Here is a 16,162-nt window from a genome sequence, read left to right on the forward strand (position 1 = left end):
TGATGCCCCTGAGTCTATAATCCAGTCACTCAGTGCATTTCCATCAGATGCTGTAAGAAGAGCTGAGTCCATTGTATTCTTCAAGAAGTAGATGTCTCCTGACACTAGACTGTCATCCTCTGCAACAGTGTTTGTCACATTTATTTCTTGAATCTTCACTGAGGACTTGTTCTTCTCACCATGGTCTTCAACTTTCTCTTTGCCTTTTTTTGCTTTCCATTCTCTGCAATCTCTTTTCATGTGACCCTTCTTGCCACAATGGTAGCATTCTATGTCACTCTTGCCTTTAGCACTGCGGGACTTGCTACGAGACTGATTCCTCTTTCCACCTTTGTACTTTTCTTTGGTCCTTCCCCTGACAACTAAGGCTGTTCCTTTGCCTTTGTCCATTGTCTTTCTATTGGTTTCTTCAGTAAGCAGACTTCCTTCTACACCTGCTATGTTCAAACCATCTAGAGGTGCAGAATTACTCAAAGCTGTGCGAAAAGTGTCCCAACTTTCCGGCAATGTGATCAACAGGAACATAGCTCTTACAGGTTCATCAAACTTGACACCTTGAGCTGACAACTGACTATAGATTGTGTTGATTTCATTCAGATGATTGGACATAGGTGTCCCTTCTTTCATCTTCAAGTCAACAAGCTTCTTAAGCCAGTATACCTGTGAAGCTGCACTCTGCTTCTCATAAAGATCACTCAGCTTTAACCATGCTTGATAAGCCGACATCTCGTCTGCTACATTGAAGTAAACGCTTTCTGCCAAAGTCAGCATAATGGTAGAAAGTGCTAATTCATCCATTTCGCTCCATTCATCTTCGTCCATATCTTCTGGTTTTATCCCCTTGAGCTTTATAGGTTTTATCTGCTTCTTTTGTACCAACACGTGCCAAATGTGCTTCTTCCACAATGGGAAATTGGTTCCATCCAGCTTCTTGATATTGTAAAGAGCAGTGTCCTGTGATCCAGCCATAGCTACGCTTCACAGTGGTTTACTTTCCTAGGAAAAATTCGGCAGAGTTTCCCCTGTAAACTGACCTCTGAACCAATATCAACCTGTCAAATGAACCAAGAAAGCTTCAGATTCTGCATAAATTTCGACAGAGTCTCCTTTGTAAAATGGCTCTGGTGTACTCAAAAAACAGACCAAAAAACAGCTCAAAAAACACTGTCTCTCTAACACTGTAAGCTGCGGGTAAACCTGTCCTGTACCTGTACTGTCTCTCACTGTCCTGTCACTGTCCTATAAGCATAGACTACGACAATGCCTCAACAGCAGTAAAGCAAAGATGCAATCCCAACTGTCTAACTCACAGTCAATACATCCTAGCTGCCTATCTAAGGGTGCTCGAGGGATCGCTCCAAGACCTGTATCACGGAAAGGATCTCAACATTCGAGAATCCCCCAGCTCAATAAAACCTCACGCGTCGACCCTCAACAAAGGCTGCAGTAAATCTGACAGTACATAGACTTCCCACAAAGTCATACATCCACAAATTTTCCATTGTATGCTGTAACCGCTACGGCGGTTGTTTGCAGCGTGACTCACAGCCAGCAAACCCTCAACAGACATACATCATCTCTGACAATACATCCCATGTGGAAGTACCTGCAATGTCAGGATGAAATCTGGAATATCAAGCAGCAAACACAAGCTACCTGATGAACTAGTGGATGTTGCCTACAGTCTGTGTGTAGATGCGCCCGTGTCGTATGTGACACGCCTCCAAGAATTGTGAGCCGTCCTTCGATGTGTAGACAACCACAAATCAACACTCTGGGAGTGTCGATATCCTCAGCACCTGCAGTCGTAAGCCGAAAAACCCCAAATTTGCACAGTCGGATCTGCACCCGCCGAGACCACGTAGTCGAAAATGGCCTGCGCAGACCTTTGTCGAAGCCGAACGGTGGCCGAGATGACCTCAGAATGAAATTCTGAGAACACCGAGTCTTTGGGGTTTCCCACAGGATTTGGGGCCATGTCTTCGCCTGTCGAATTTCACTCCAATCTAAGCTGGTGACTCTAGCCTCCTGCAGTGCTGCCCCGAGCCTCGATCTGAGCTCTGATACCAGTTAAAGGAGTACGAGCGGAAGTGCGACGCGAGAGAGAGTGCGAGAAGAAGAGCACGACGATATGGTGAACTCGCTCTACTATAATGTGTAGAGCATAGTGAGTTCTTATTAGGTTTTTACAAAAGAATATGTGTACATACCTGGCGGCCCGCCCACTTACCTGGGCGACCACATTGGGCTTTATACCCCAACAGGAAGGGGCAGCCAAATGCCCCCATCCAAGAGCAAACCCTACCCCCAGATCACATGTCGGTCCCTTGCCTTTGGCCGTAACATTCGTAGAAAAACGCTGCTCCTGTTTGCCGCTAACCTGATGCAAGACCTCCAGACATTCCTCCATAGGGGGCCCCACCCAACGAGAAGCCGTTGAAGCTCTCATGCGACAAGCCAGAGGAAGAGCTCGGAGACCCCCAACGCAAAAGGCCTATTAACTAGTTGGATCCATCTAGGGACTCAACTCACAATTGTGGGTATGGCAAAAAAAAGAAAAAGAATGAGATGCAAAAGGAGAAAGGAGGTAAGAAGCGATTAACACGCGCAAAATGGGAGGGGGGGTAACTATTTTGAGTTACCGCCTCCACAAAGTGCACCTCAAAGAGGTGCATTTGCAAAACAGTGATGTTACCCGCATGTCACTAATTGACAGCTCCTTTTGGGGGGTGGGATCAACGGCTCACGATCACTAGTTGATCGTGACCGTTGGATTGCCTAGGGAATGCAAAAGATTCCCGCATTTTCTGATTCGGGGCTTGAACCCATTCTCCCTCTTCCCCTTGGGATTGACTCTAACCGCTAAGCTATCATGTATTGATTGAAAGGTGTGTGTGTGTGTGTGTGTGTGTGTGTGTGTGTGTGTGTGAAGTTAATAGATCACGTCGTCACGTATAAGGTCACACCTACTTCACGCTTAGTTCATAAACTCGTATGGTGTACATAACCTGCCAAGTTCACACCAAATTTGATGTGGTGCACATACCTCTCCAGTTCACATCTAGTTCAAAAAGCGATCGGACGGCCCGGATTGCACCCACCTTGTGTCGCCTAATGTGGGCCATTGATCCCACCTCCCTAGGGGTGTGTCAACTAGTGACGAGGGTGTTACCCCCACCTAGCGCCCATGTGTGCATAAGACTTGAGAGGCCACATCAATCCCACCAATAGCTTTTCTACGATTACTCCCCTCCCATTTGGGGGCTGATTGTGTCTATGGCAGATGACTACATGTAGTAGTTGTTGCTCTATGATATGTGACCTTCTTTGACCATGTATTGTGGTTGCTTACTGTTTACAAGCAAAGACATACCATACCTCTGCGCAAATAACACAAGTTTATTGGCCTTAATTTTTAGATCAAAACAATTACACAACCGGGTTATATAAGGTATCTACTAGGATTCAAGAACGCCCAAATTTTGACTTGAAAATAATGGTCTAATGGAATTACACTATTGATTTTTATTGGGCAAATTCACACCACAAACTAGCATATGTGAGGAAGTAGCCAGCGACCCGCAGCAATTGTGATGGGCAACTACACACACACACACATGACGACTCAGACGCCCCAATTGCGAGCAATAGACGTAATTGAGGCTTAGTTGGCCTCAAATATTCGAACAAAAAACCATGCTACACGTGACCCCCTTATTACAGGAGTTTCAAATATTCACTAATATTTTGAAAATTGAGGCCAAACGAAATTGTAGGGACTATCTTGAAGAGAGAAAGAATGCCTCTTATTTAAGTCAAAAAAGGGTCTCAAACTTGTTCATAAAAAGAGGGTTATCTTTGACGGATCTCATCGACGTTGCCGTTCGTCGGGCCGTTTATAAAATTTATTTGTTCATTTTTTTTCCCGCCAATGAACATCTTCAAGAAATACACCGAATTATTCAAAAATCTATAATTTTTTTGAAAATTCACGAGCAAGAATGCTCGCCAAAAATCAAACGTGGTCCGTGGATCTCATCAAAACAAAGCTAAAGAAGTTCTTTGTTAGGGGCTCGAGAGATGCTCTTCTCCTATCAATCCAATCCTCCCCAATCTCAAAGAACCCACGTTCACCCACTTCCTAGCACATGTCTCCCACCATTGGAAAAGTGTAAAAACTTGGTATAACACCCCAAGCACACCTCTTTTGACCAACCCATCACCTCTTTCAAAGACACTTATCTCTTTTGCTTGGGAAGGTGCAAGCGCCCCCCTTATTCAAATCTTTCCCTTGGACCACACTTTTGAAGGATGACTCATAGGGTGGTGCAACTAGACTTTGAAATCCAAAAAGTTATGCCTTTTCCCCAAACTAAGAAAATAGTTAGCAACACCTATCGAAGCAAGCGATGCACCCTCAAAGCGGCATGGAAATGGCTGTGCTGTGCTATCATGGTTGATGCTCTCAATGTAGAACGACTATCATAAGAAGATTTAGAAATTTTCTCATGTAGGAAAATGGAGTCTTTTCGGTGTTTTTCATATAATGCATAACATCATGAGCTTCTGCTCGAGAGGCACCACATACCTAGTTACATACGATTGGGCGTAGGGGACCACTGGCCCCCCAACCCCCAATCGTACCTAGCTAGGTATGTGGTGCCTCCCTCACAGAAGCTCATGATGTTGAGGAAGTCACAATGTGAGAATTATAGTGAGAATCTATCCAAAACTTCTTGTGTATATAGCATGGCAATGTGCTTTGAACGGATATGGCGTTCATCACATGACTCCTTTGCAGAGACTTAGAAGATGTTTTAGCGAGATTGGCGCTCGATGCAGTTAAACTAGCATGGTAGAGACGAAAATGGTTAGCAAGGTGGGTACTTACGACGACATGTGGAGATAGTGAGCTTTCCCAATTGGAAGAAAATGTCCTTCACAAGATGACATACTTTCATACCATCTTTACCTACTTGATGGAGCTATGCATGCAATCATCATTCCATCCTATGTCCCAATTGCAAATAATTTAAGCCATTAGTTGGAAAGGAATTGTCAATTCAAAAGTCTCAAACTTTGTTGTCGGCCACTACATTAAAGCATTTCCCCAAAAAAAAAAAATGAAAGGAAGGTTGCTCAATACTAGGGCTACACTAACCTTGAACAACCCCTCCTTTTCACACTTTATGGTAATGTGTACTCATGAACTAAGGCAAGCTAAGGTTGGGAAAATACAAATGGGGGCATATTTAAAAACCCCCCTTCTTTTACTTTTAAATATCCCCATCACCACCATACAAAACCATTGTTTTTTTCCTTCCCTAAAAGACTTTGAGATTGATTGATGACCTGTCCATTTCTTACCACTTGAGCATCTATGTAAATCTCATTTATCTAACTAAAGAATATCCAACAAGACTTTTTGTCCTTTTCCTCCCTTATGCATTTTCATGAAGCAACAAAAAAAAAATGCTAGGGAACAATATCAACACATAGGCATGGCCACCGTAGTTGGCGGCCATCATCTCTTCAGTATTCGTCGGTGTGCCCATCTTGTCGTAGGTGGCCATGTCTTTGGTATCGATCCGTGCACACATGGCACTTACTAAACATAGAATCACACTGTTTTTGCTTCTAACCCTCTTGTTGTTGGTGAATTTGAGACTCGATGACTATATTTTTTTAAAGGAAAATTTTCCCCTTTTTATAAAGAATCATAGAAAATACTAATGTTATAGACGGAGGAGGCAACACTTTTAAGATCAGAAATAGACTTCTATCCCAACTGTAGACAATAATCCAACATATGGATTTACTTAGTTTGAAAAGTTTATATGACTAGATTTCACACATTGATAATTCAACTTGAAAGATCTTGATGACTTATTGAAGTGATAAAATGGTCATGATGCCAATTCAACTTTAGAAAGGCCTCCCTTATCACGCAATTGATTAATTCTTTGGATTGATAGGGGGCATATTGCTAAATTCTTGGTCAACAAGGTGGGCATGATGACATCTTACTTTATTGAATGCTTTAAGGTTATTTTAGCGTCAACACTAATGTACACGGGTGTGAGGAGGTGGGATCAAGGGCCCTTGTTAATCTTGGGTTTCGACATTGTTCGCACGTAAGGGGGGTCTACGTCCCTCTCCCTAAACTAATTGCGGCTCTTTGTGGTGTAGTTGCATATATATGTGTTATCTCCCACCTCTCTTCTATCTGTATGTGGGAGCGTTCAATCACTTCATCTCAATTCTGACGATTTTTTGGTGGGTGTGAGAGGCACCTTAGCATTGAGGTTATGGTAGTGCTTATGACTACCCATCTTAGGGGGGCAAAGTTCTTGTGATCATTCTAAAAGCTCTTTTGCAAAAGGTGTAGGTATGTGACTACAAGTTGGTGGTGTGTGTAGACGCATCACATTCACACGTGAACTCTAAAAGCAAAAAGCAAACTTCACTTTTCCATTGTTGAAACAACTCTTTCTCACATGTTTGCTACCGAAGTCTCAAGGCACACGCGCTCATCCGATCTTTCCTTTTGGCATACTTTTTACTGGATAAATGGACCATCACTTGTTTCTTCCAAACGGGATAGGCTACTTTGTTTTGGTGGGAGCCACATTCCATGCACCCACCCTCTTCAAGAATAACCATTTTCCTAACCACACAAATCATTTCTATGATTTTTCTCTCTACTCCTTTGGATTTTATACACCAATTTTCCTTTTCGGACTACATACGGAGCCTTTAGTGAAGGATGGATTTTTGAGTGGACCGTTCGAAAAAGATTGTCGATTAATGCTACATGGCAAGCTAATGATAATTTTAAATTATTTTTTATAAGGCCTTGTGAGAAGGTGCTGACATTTGTTGTACCTCTATCTATAATGAGGGGCATTGAATTTTGTGTCAAACATTATTTTTTATGCCTTTGAAATATATTGTAATTGTAATGTAAATAGTTCATTGTTACATTTTTTTCAAAGAAAACATAATATTGTATTGTGACACTACATGTTTAAAAATAATAGTCTCACTTTATATTTTTCTAAAAGACTCTTTTTATTAGAAAATTCTTGTCAATAGTCTTATGTAGGTCATAGTGAATTTTCACCTTGTTCTTGTTACCTTCACAAGACATAGTAGTCTCAATAAGGCTACCCTGACACGGACACGGGGAGTTAATCGTTATGGATTACCCCCTCCTCCCTCCACTAGCTACACCTAGAACAGGTGTAGTTAGCTTTCCTCACACTTGCCTCTTTTCTCATACTTTGCGTTTGTGGAGAATGACAATCAATCTTTTCTTGCCTCTTATCCCTCGCGTGTGGATAAGCTAAGACACAATTTTTCTCTAAGAGTACGTCGAGGCTCCAACTCAATGTTTGGAAGAACTATTATATAAAAGCGTGAAACCCTACCTTGCAAAATTGTAGAGAAAATGACTACATTTGAAGGTTTTTACTCTTAATTTTTTTCATATTTTTGTGGTTTTCTTTCTTTTTTGTTTTAAATTTAGAGGTGATTTTTTTCGTATTACATCAAAGATAAGCTTTGGTTTTACCATTGCCTCTCCTCCTCCTAGTCCAATCCCCTATCTATAGGGAATAGGCCCTGCGTGTATCATCCTCATCCATGTGGTCATGTGGTGGCATTTAGAACTTACATTGAACTCCTATGGATGATTATGTATCTGTAAATTGTTGATGCCCCGGTTCGGCTTGAGCAGGCCTACACTTGTAATTCCTTTTGGATACGATAATATATCAACTCACATTTGTATTGGTTAAAAGAAAAACTTACAATAAACTCTTGTGGATGATTTCAACATTTGCCATAATGTATGAATAGCAAATATGTTGGAAATTAGGTCCCTAACTAGACCATCTATACTAAAGATAAAGGGGGAGGGAATTCCGGTTCCCCCCCTGCCACATGTCACCTTCTCCTTCATCCGGCGGGTGTGGCCTGCAATGCCCGGGAACACAGTGACGCAAAGAGAGAGAGAGAGAGAGGCCACGAAGCCGCCGGCTATACTAATTAATATTAAAAATCTCTCTCTCTCTCTCTCTCTCTCTCTCTCTCTCTCTCTCTCTCTGTGGATAGTTTCCTACGACGTTAAAATTCTCCTCTTCTTCTTCTTCTATCCCCTTCCCTCCTTCGTTTTCATATTTCCATTTCCACTATTTGACATTTTGTGTGTTTGATTATCTCTATATTTTTTATATGTAGTCATATGAATTAAGTAAAGGCAAAGTGATCAAATCACAAGGCCTGTCAAACATGTACATGATGAGGCATATTTGAGTTGCACCAAAGCTAGTGAATTTAGTGGCGGTAGTAAACTTCATAAAAACCCAAAATTCTATGTATGGACTTGGCAATGGCGTAGTGTAATCTACCCTTGCTTTCAAAATTGGACTTGGCAATGGCCTAGTGTAATCTACCCTTGCTACCATCTATATGACTCAATCCCAAGCCAAAAGAGAATTTGTTCCTTTTTGACGCTCATCAACTTAATGTCCCGTCATGAAACTTTCAAACAAAAAAATGTAAACCTAGTGAAATTTCTTAAAAACCACAAAAAAAAAGGTATGAATGACAAGGCTATGTATTATTTAAATTATTTCATATTATTTAAAAGTTTCTATTTCAAATTTGATATGATTTTCCAATGAAAATTTGATTCATGACATGGACCTCAATAAAATGCTTTCCATCATTTCTAAACTTGAGAATAAAAGCATTCAATGTTTTATTTTGAATTATCAACAACAATGCCACAACACTAGTATAAAACAAGCAAACCTATGTAGGCACCATGCAATCAAAGCCATCATGGGTCTGGTATCTACTAGTCATCAAAATATAACTATCTAAGTAGCTCTCGTATGTCAGAGGCGATGTAGCCCTGCATCTTGTGTTGTGACCCCTCGAGGCACCTAACGTGCTTGAGGATAATTGTACATTCCTTTCTATGTTAATTTAAATCATCTCCTAACAATTGTATGGCCAAAAAAAGCAAGCAAACATATGTGGTGACCATGCAAAAGAAGTGACTTTTTTTTGCGCAACTACACCATTTTTTTAAGTATATAAAGAGAATTTTTTTTGCAATTACACCATTTTTTTAAGTATATAAATAAATTTTTGTTTTGCATAAAAAAACCCTTGCATTGGAACTCTTTTAGCACACATCTTATCACCCCTTTGATTGGAACAAAGGGTGCTACTTCACATTCTCGCAAGTTTTTGCTTGACGTATAGATCCTTTGGACTTTTATTCTATAGAGTGCACCCATCCATGCCGCGAGAAGGAAGAAGAGATAAGTATTTGACAAAAGTTGGTATCCTTATTGAACCACATGCATGATTGTGTGCAAACTCTAGTTTGTACAAAACTCTTACCGTATTTGGGAACAAAAATAACATGCCAGATTATATTGGCATTTCAAAACAAAAAGTTGAAAAGGAAATCCTCTAATGAAAAGACCATTTACAAACTAAAAATAGTCGTTTTAAAACAAAAAAAGGCTGAAAAGAATACATTATACTCTTCAATAAGAGACCAATTTACAAACTAAAAATTGTACTCCTTTCTCCTTATTCACTAAGGCATGTTATTCAAGCCAAAAATGCTTCCAAAACATGTAAAAGCTAAGGGTGTATACAACCTTCAAGAAATGTAACTCAACTCATGTGTGGAAATGAAAGCCAAGTAATTGGAAAGTCAAAAAGATATCACACCATATATATATAAGGAGGGTTCTGAAGCTGAGAATCACAATGTATATGTATATTTTTTCATGTCCCGTTTTTCTTGATTACCTTTACTTTTCTTAGCATTTCCCTTTCTTTAGTAGAGAGTTATGGATATATATCATTTTTCTATGGAGCCATTAGTGAATATAGTATTATTGAGATTTTCCCTTTGCAACCCAACAAACTACAAGAATATAGATGTGTAGCACCTCCATGAAAAAATTCTGCCTTCCAAATAGCCTAGTAATTTTTTTATTACACATGCTACATCTTCCACACATTTGTCATAACAAATAGTCTTATACAGACAGCCACATATTGCAGAAGACCCTAGTACACAACAAGATCAATTATAACATGACAAGTAACGACAGTCTCTTCTATCCTAGGTACCTTATATCCACCTCAAATCCTTCAAATGGATATGAAAAATCATTTGCACATACAACAATATTCACAATAAGATAGACCAAGAGAGATTAGCATATTGGATTCCATAGAGATGTAATTATTGGCAACATTGTTGACCACTAAAAAAGTTACCACACATAATAATCCTTAGCTCACATATATACATCGTGCAATAATACAAATTTGTGTTCAGAAAGCCCACTTTGTATCAATGACCACATCCAAAACTTCAAGGCCAAAAGCGATGAGGTAAGCATCCACCAAGATGGAATAGATCTCCGAGTCGGACATCCATCTAATCTTGGTCTAATCACAAAATGGCAACAATCTAGAAGCCTCAACTCATGAAACATCTAGCATATGCCTATGCTCAGTTGTAGCACACGTCTACCCACGACTCTCCTCATAGAGCCCCTCTACTTTTTGGTGATTAAATAGGCAAAGACACCGCCATCTTCTACAGTTAAATGAGCCCATCATTGTAATGTTTCAAGCCTAGTAAATTTTGTTGACCAAATATGTTGGCACCCTTGTACCTCATGCGACTCTTGAATGCTCTTGTAGTGCTTTAAAATAAAGATCATATTCCATTAATAGAAGATGTTATTGACTCTTTACAAGATCATGATAAAAAATTGAAGGGACCTTAGACAAAGCATTAGTTGCTACAAGCAACCCAAGAAGAAGATGCTCCCATTGTGGTAGAAGCAACCATCAATCCAAATATTGTAATAGAGTGTGCACTTGTACTCTTGAAACCATGTACTAAAAACCAAGAAAACCACCACAAGGACAACCACAAAGATAGACGCAAAAAGATAATCAATCATGTACACTAGATGGACTCTAAATGAATTGAACTGAGAGTCCCAGCCTTACTACTCCAATGAGGAAGATTCACATTTATAGATAATGAATCACTCTATGCGTACACCCTTCTAGCCTACATCTCTCCAAGTGCAAGCTCGCACACCCCCCCCCCCCTCTTTAAAACTTCTGTATCCTACACCATTGCTATCAAATACTTCGAGAGGATTTGACTATACCTAATGGCAGACCGTTAGAAAGGTACACATGTATATCACGTATATCGGTGCATCACAATGATGACTCATGGGGATAGTTGTTGCAGTTTGATACTTATAGCTCTATAAGTCGATCATTGTATTGCTTTTAACTCTAATAACCTTTTGCTTCACCTAAATTGTATCTTCTGGAATTGAGAGTCGTTATTATTGCTCTATCACCTTCTGATCATGTCACTTATTCTTTGCGAGTGAGTCAAGCAAAATCTCATCTGCAACACCCATCTTTCTTACAAGTCATGCTAAAAAATGTAGCTCAGTTCAACTGAATGTGGTGATTCTCCTCTAAGCAAACCGTTGGTAGTGGAGTTGGGACCCAAAACTTCAAAGAAATAAAAACCGCAGCATCCTCTCTTGGATTTTGTGTAGAATGTGACTACCTAGGGTGAGTACGAAGAAAGATGATAAACTTATGGTATCAGACTGATTTGTAACAAAGGTCGGATGTAAAATGGAGGCTACCTAGCATAGAACCACACAAATAAATAGCATGATATAGAGAGCCAAGCAAGCAACAATTAATATTGGTGAACGCTCAAGATTACTCTCAACTATAGCATTATTCACGCATTCACGTCCACAACTCTTTTGTCAAATTATGAATCCAACTTTTGTTATGGGAGATGAAGTCCTGTATGTATTTATCCTTATCTAAGGATCCTATTGATAGGCTCAACATAAGAAAAGCTGCATCAAGTGAACCCTGAACAAGTAGCATATCCGTAGCTCGAAGGAACTGACTTTTGCGTACATGAGGCACGTGGAACTGCTGCCAATACATGGCTATAAGAGGTACAAGGGCTCACAGGCACATCTAGTCAAAGCATCAACCTTACCCCTCGGTATCGTTTTGTTGTGTCTAAAGATTTATGGAGTTGAAAAGGCAGAAATGAATCCAAATGTCTCACATATCTTCCAAGCAGCTGTGCTCTCCCCCCTTTGCTTTGAGCTCCTCTTTTTCTCTCCCCGTTCCCCCAGCTCATGCTCAAAAAGGGAAGCCAAAGCTTGCACCAACATTTTATATTATAGCAAAAAGAGGAGGGATTGCTAACTTAATTAATGATATATTCTTGAGGATGAACAGTCCGAGGAAACCTACTCCATGTGGGGCAGATGAATTGTACAAACACAAGAGTATGCAAAAACTTTGTTGCAATTATACAACAATATTATAAGGCCATGTGTGCAAGGCCATTCGCATATGAACTAAATGAAGTCCATTGCGCTACCGAGGAGTTAAGATTTGCTAAACCACCTTTATGGAGGTCCTCGATCCTCGTTCAAAAGTAAGAGCCTCCAGCTTGTCAATGAATGGTGTTCTCTCCAATTGAAGATGAGCAGGCAGCTATTTAGCTGCACCAACATGGCCGCAGAATCTCCAAAGACACTTTCCTTCGCTGCAGCAATAAGGCACCAGAATCTTCAAAAATACTTAGCAGCCCGTCACTACTGTTCATCCCACTTAGCAAATGACGTCTTTTACAGCCATCATAAAGACGACCAACAAGGAACACATTTGACTATTGCCTCGCAAAGTGGGAAAGACCCTTGCGGAGCTCAACCATGGACGCAAAAATACGGCCAATCAACCGAGTTTGAGAGAGCTTTATCAACAACTCAATCTGCATTAAACAAGGTAAATTAGGCTTGACTCTGGTAGGCATCCCTTAGTGTAAATGACGGTTTATAAACACATCACGGCACCTCAATTATCCCTTGCTTAAAAGTCATAGATGACAACAGTGATTCGGATGTGATGCCCTCTTTGAGGATATTGAAAACCGTTTCACTCATATCACTTTCCATGACTATGGTTTTCCCTTGCACCCAAATGTGATGGATGCCAACATCTGCCGCAATTCGCCTTATGTACACCGCTTGAAGTAAAACCTAATTGGGATTTGGTAAAGCACAAATCAGGACCAAAAATGTATATGACAGAATCAATCATTCAAACTTGCACAAACCCTACCTCAAAACATGTAGTCTCTCTTCCAAATTCAAATCGTAAGTTGGTGGTGAAGTACATGAGCTCCCTCAGGCCACTACAAGCTGCCACCTCAAGCTCTGAAATAACTGTCTCATATCTCTGTGCATCTTTTATATAATCAACTGCTCTTACAGGATCAAAATCCACATCAAGCTGCACGACAAAACCAATTAGAACTTCTGTTCCTTCTTTAGTTTTTTGCCACCATTGACTAGGACTGGGGAAAAAACCCCTTTAACCAAAATACCATAATGGAAGCAGAAAAAGTCCCAAATAGTAAAGAAAGTAAATTGATGCAGGGAGCTGTCAGAGTGGAACGGAAGCGAGAAGGAGAAGTGAGAGAAAGAAAGACCGCAGAGAAAGGAGGGCATCAGCCCATGGTGACCAAGAAGGTGCACCCCCCACCAGGGTGACCACTGACATTGCAGATACAACATACACTAAACACGTGCCCCCAGCTCCTGCCTATCTAGCAGCTGAGGGCTGGGTCAGGAAATGTCCACCAATAAACCCCATAACCCATAAATTATAAAAAATCCTATAAAAATAGGATAAATGGGTGCAGGACCAAAAAACTGGGCGGCCAGACCTTAAGCGTCCGGCCAAGACCGGATGCAGCTTAAAGCATATGCAATGAGTGGCCAGCCCAGGGGAGACACCCTCTATGCTGCAGCAGAGTGGTGTAACTCTAGCACGAGCAGCAGGTGGCATGAAGAATGGGGAAGGCTTGGTTATCTCTACCATCTTGTGATAGGTTCTGAGCATATGCCCCTTCCTACTATGTTAGGAATTAGAGAGGTTTCTTATTTCTCTCCCACACGCATGACACAAGCAAGAAACCAACCAGGCATGCATGGATATACACGTGCGCGTGCGCACACAGTTACCAGCACCTGGTTGACATCAACATGACTCTGATGCTGAGGGCATTGCCTTGTAAATACAAGGAGGGTCTTGTGACCAAAAAATGGTTTGCAGTATGTCCATCAAAATTTTTACACACATGTCAGTAGCTACAAGAGGATCCCAATCCCCACTATTTCTCTCTTTGAAAGCTGGGGAGAAGCCAGTTATATAGACTGTTAAAACATTCTATCCTTGCACGTGTTTGCGAGTTTTCTGTGAGCAATGATCAGCCTTAACGGGAGTATACACATTAGCTGTGGGAGCTTTTATACTTTAAAGTGATACGAACTGCTGTCAGTTAAAGTGACAAAGGTAAAATGCCCAGGATTTTCTTCTTTCAATAGCCATAACACTTCTGAATTCTAGCCCTCAGTCCTTGACAGCACGGCCGTCACATGGGAAACAGACTGGATTTGGAACGGCCATATGAGGAGAGAAACTGGCAGGAGCGAGAAGATTTGATGCAAGCAGCTTTGACATCCTTCGGGATCTCGAAAATTTTAAGCAAACATTTTAGAAAACCAACATGATGAGATGTCAGACTTGAATAACGCTCTGCAAAGTGAAACTCACCTTCACTTTTTTGAAGTCATATTGGAAAAATATGTGACTGTCTGCCTGAAACGCAATAAAAACCACTAAATCAGGGTTAAGTCTCTAGCTATATTGACTACCAATGAACAACAAGACAACCTTCGACATGGTCTCAAAAAGGAGGTCAAAGAAAAGGTCCAGGCCAATGTGTGCTGCTTCGCCACTTTGTCTTTCGCCAAATACACTCCCAAAACCACGTATAGCCAGATCCCTTTCAGCCAGCTTGAAGCCTTGCCCTAGATCACAACACTCCTCTATGGCAACCAATCTTTCCTGTGAAAAACAAACGAGAAGACAAACTTGGCACATGAAATAAACATCGGCAGTTTTGAAAAACTGCAAATCATCATAAGTTCAAAAATTCCAAAAAGTTTGGAAACGTTTAGTAAAAAACTGTAAACTGTGAACACAGATAGAGAGGCCCCAGATTATGATGTTATTACCTATCATTTGCAGAAAATCCTCGGCCCCTCATGACATGATATTGTCACAGCAGTGTTTGCTGCCCCAACCGTAGAGCGATGACACGGCGATTCACTGCACATGGCCTAGACATAAAGGATCTACCACCATTTCCGGATCCTCAAACAGGGGTCTCTGATAGCTCCATATCCGAGAGACTTGGATCACATCTGTACAGCCTCTTTCACCAAAGCCCACGTGGCAATTGGACAGCTAAAGTGCCATCACACAATGAGGCTAGCCGAGCTGAACGCATCCCAAAGGCAAGAAGACTTGCAGGTTATGTACAGTGGAGGTAGAGAGTGAGGAGCACTCGTATGCAGATACACACCTTAAACATGAAAAGCACAAGAGGAGCATTGATGCCTAGACTTATTTCTGGGACACCACTTGTTCATTTCAAATTGAGAGGGCTAGACTCAAGAAACGAACTAGCTATGAAGAAGAGGTTGTTATTCTTTCCAACAGAAACTGCACACGTCAAGATTATTAAAAACCCCAATGAGGTGACTTTCAGATTGAATCTCCCACGGCACTGGAACATCCATCATCCTTTCCATGCTAGTACTCCAACCTTCAATTGGTGAACTTCCTAGGGAATGAGTTACTAGAGAACCTCCAGAGGTTGAAGAGATGGAAGAAATACTCCAACCCTGTAGTATTTCTATTCTGTATTTTTTGCCGTTTTTGTTCCTTGATAGCCAGAGGAGGAATCATGTACATAGATCTGGCTAATAGACCAATTTCCGCCTCTGGAAGATGTTAATAAAGATTTGTTCCCTTCTTCCTTTCTTAGTGAAGACATAACAAGAAAAAAGCCAGCAGATCTTGCACAAGAGCAAAAACAAGAGTTTGGTGGTATAAATTTCTGCTTCATTTTGCAACTTTGGGGTGTTTTTACAATTTTGCTATAAGGCATGGTATGCGTGTGCGCACGTGCATG

The 16,162-nt window shown here is 40.9% G+C and overlaps 1 protein-coding gene and 1 long non-coding RNA gene across 3 annotated transcripts in view; one reads left to right on the forward strand and one right to left on the reverse strand.

Annotated features, from left to right (window-relative positions):
* Positions 1-12,261: 12,261 nt before the first annotated feature.
* LOC147446037 (DEAD/DEAH box helicase) overlaps positions 12,262-16,162 on the reverse strand; it is a 55,146-nt gene continuing 51,245 nt past the window's right edge. For both annotated transcript variants that reach the window (XM_086525361.1, XM_086525362.1), the window contains exons 11-15: positions 14,857-15,030; positions 14,737-14,781; positions 13,240-13,410; positions 12,972-13,157; positions 12,262-12,889 (exon numbers count right to left, since the gene is read on the reverse strand). In XM_086525361.1, the coding sequence (XP_086381487.1) occupies positions 12,788-12,889; positions 12,972-13,157; positions 13,240-13,410; positions 14,737-14,781; positions 14,857-15,030 (678 nt within the window). In that variant the 3' untranslated portion in view covers positions 12,262-12,787. The remainder of the gene's footprint in view (positions 12,890-12,971; positions 13,158-13,239; positions 13,411-14,736; positions 14,782-14,856; positions 15,031-16,162) is intronic.
* LOC147446038 (uncharacterized) lies at positions 12,770-14,259 on the forward strand. Its single transcript, XR_015189847.1, has 2 exons — positions 12,770-12,903; positions 13,557-14,259. It is a non-coding gene; the product is annotated as an uncharacterized LOC147446038 (long non-coding RNA).

This window comes from Adiantum capillus-veneris, chromosome 12 (genome assembly GCF_014529385.1).
Source record: "Adiantum capillus-veneris isolate H3 chromosome 12, ASM1452938v2, whole genome shotgun sequence".
In the NCBI taxonomy this organism is placed as follows: Eukaryota; Viridiplantae; Streptophyta; class Polypodiopsida; order Polypodiales; family Pteridaceae; genus Adiantum; species Adiantum capillus-veneris.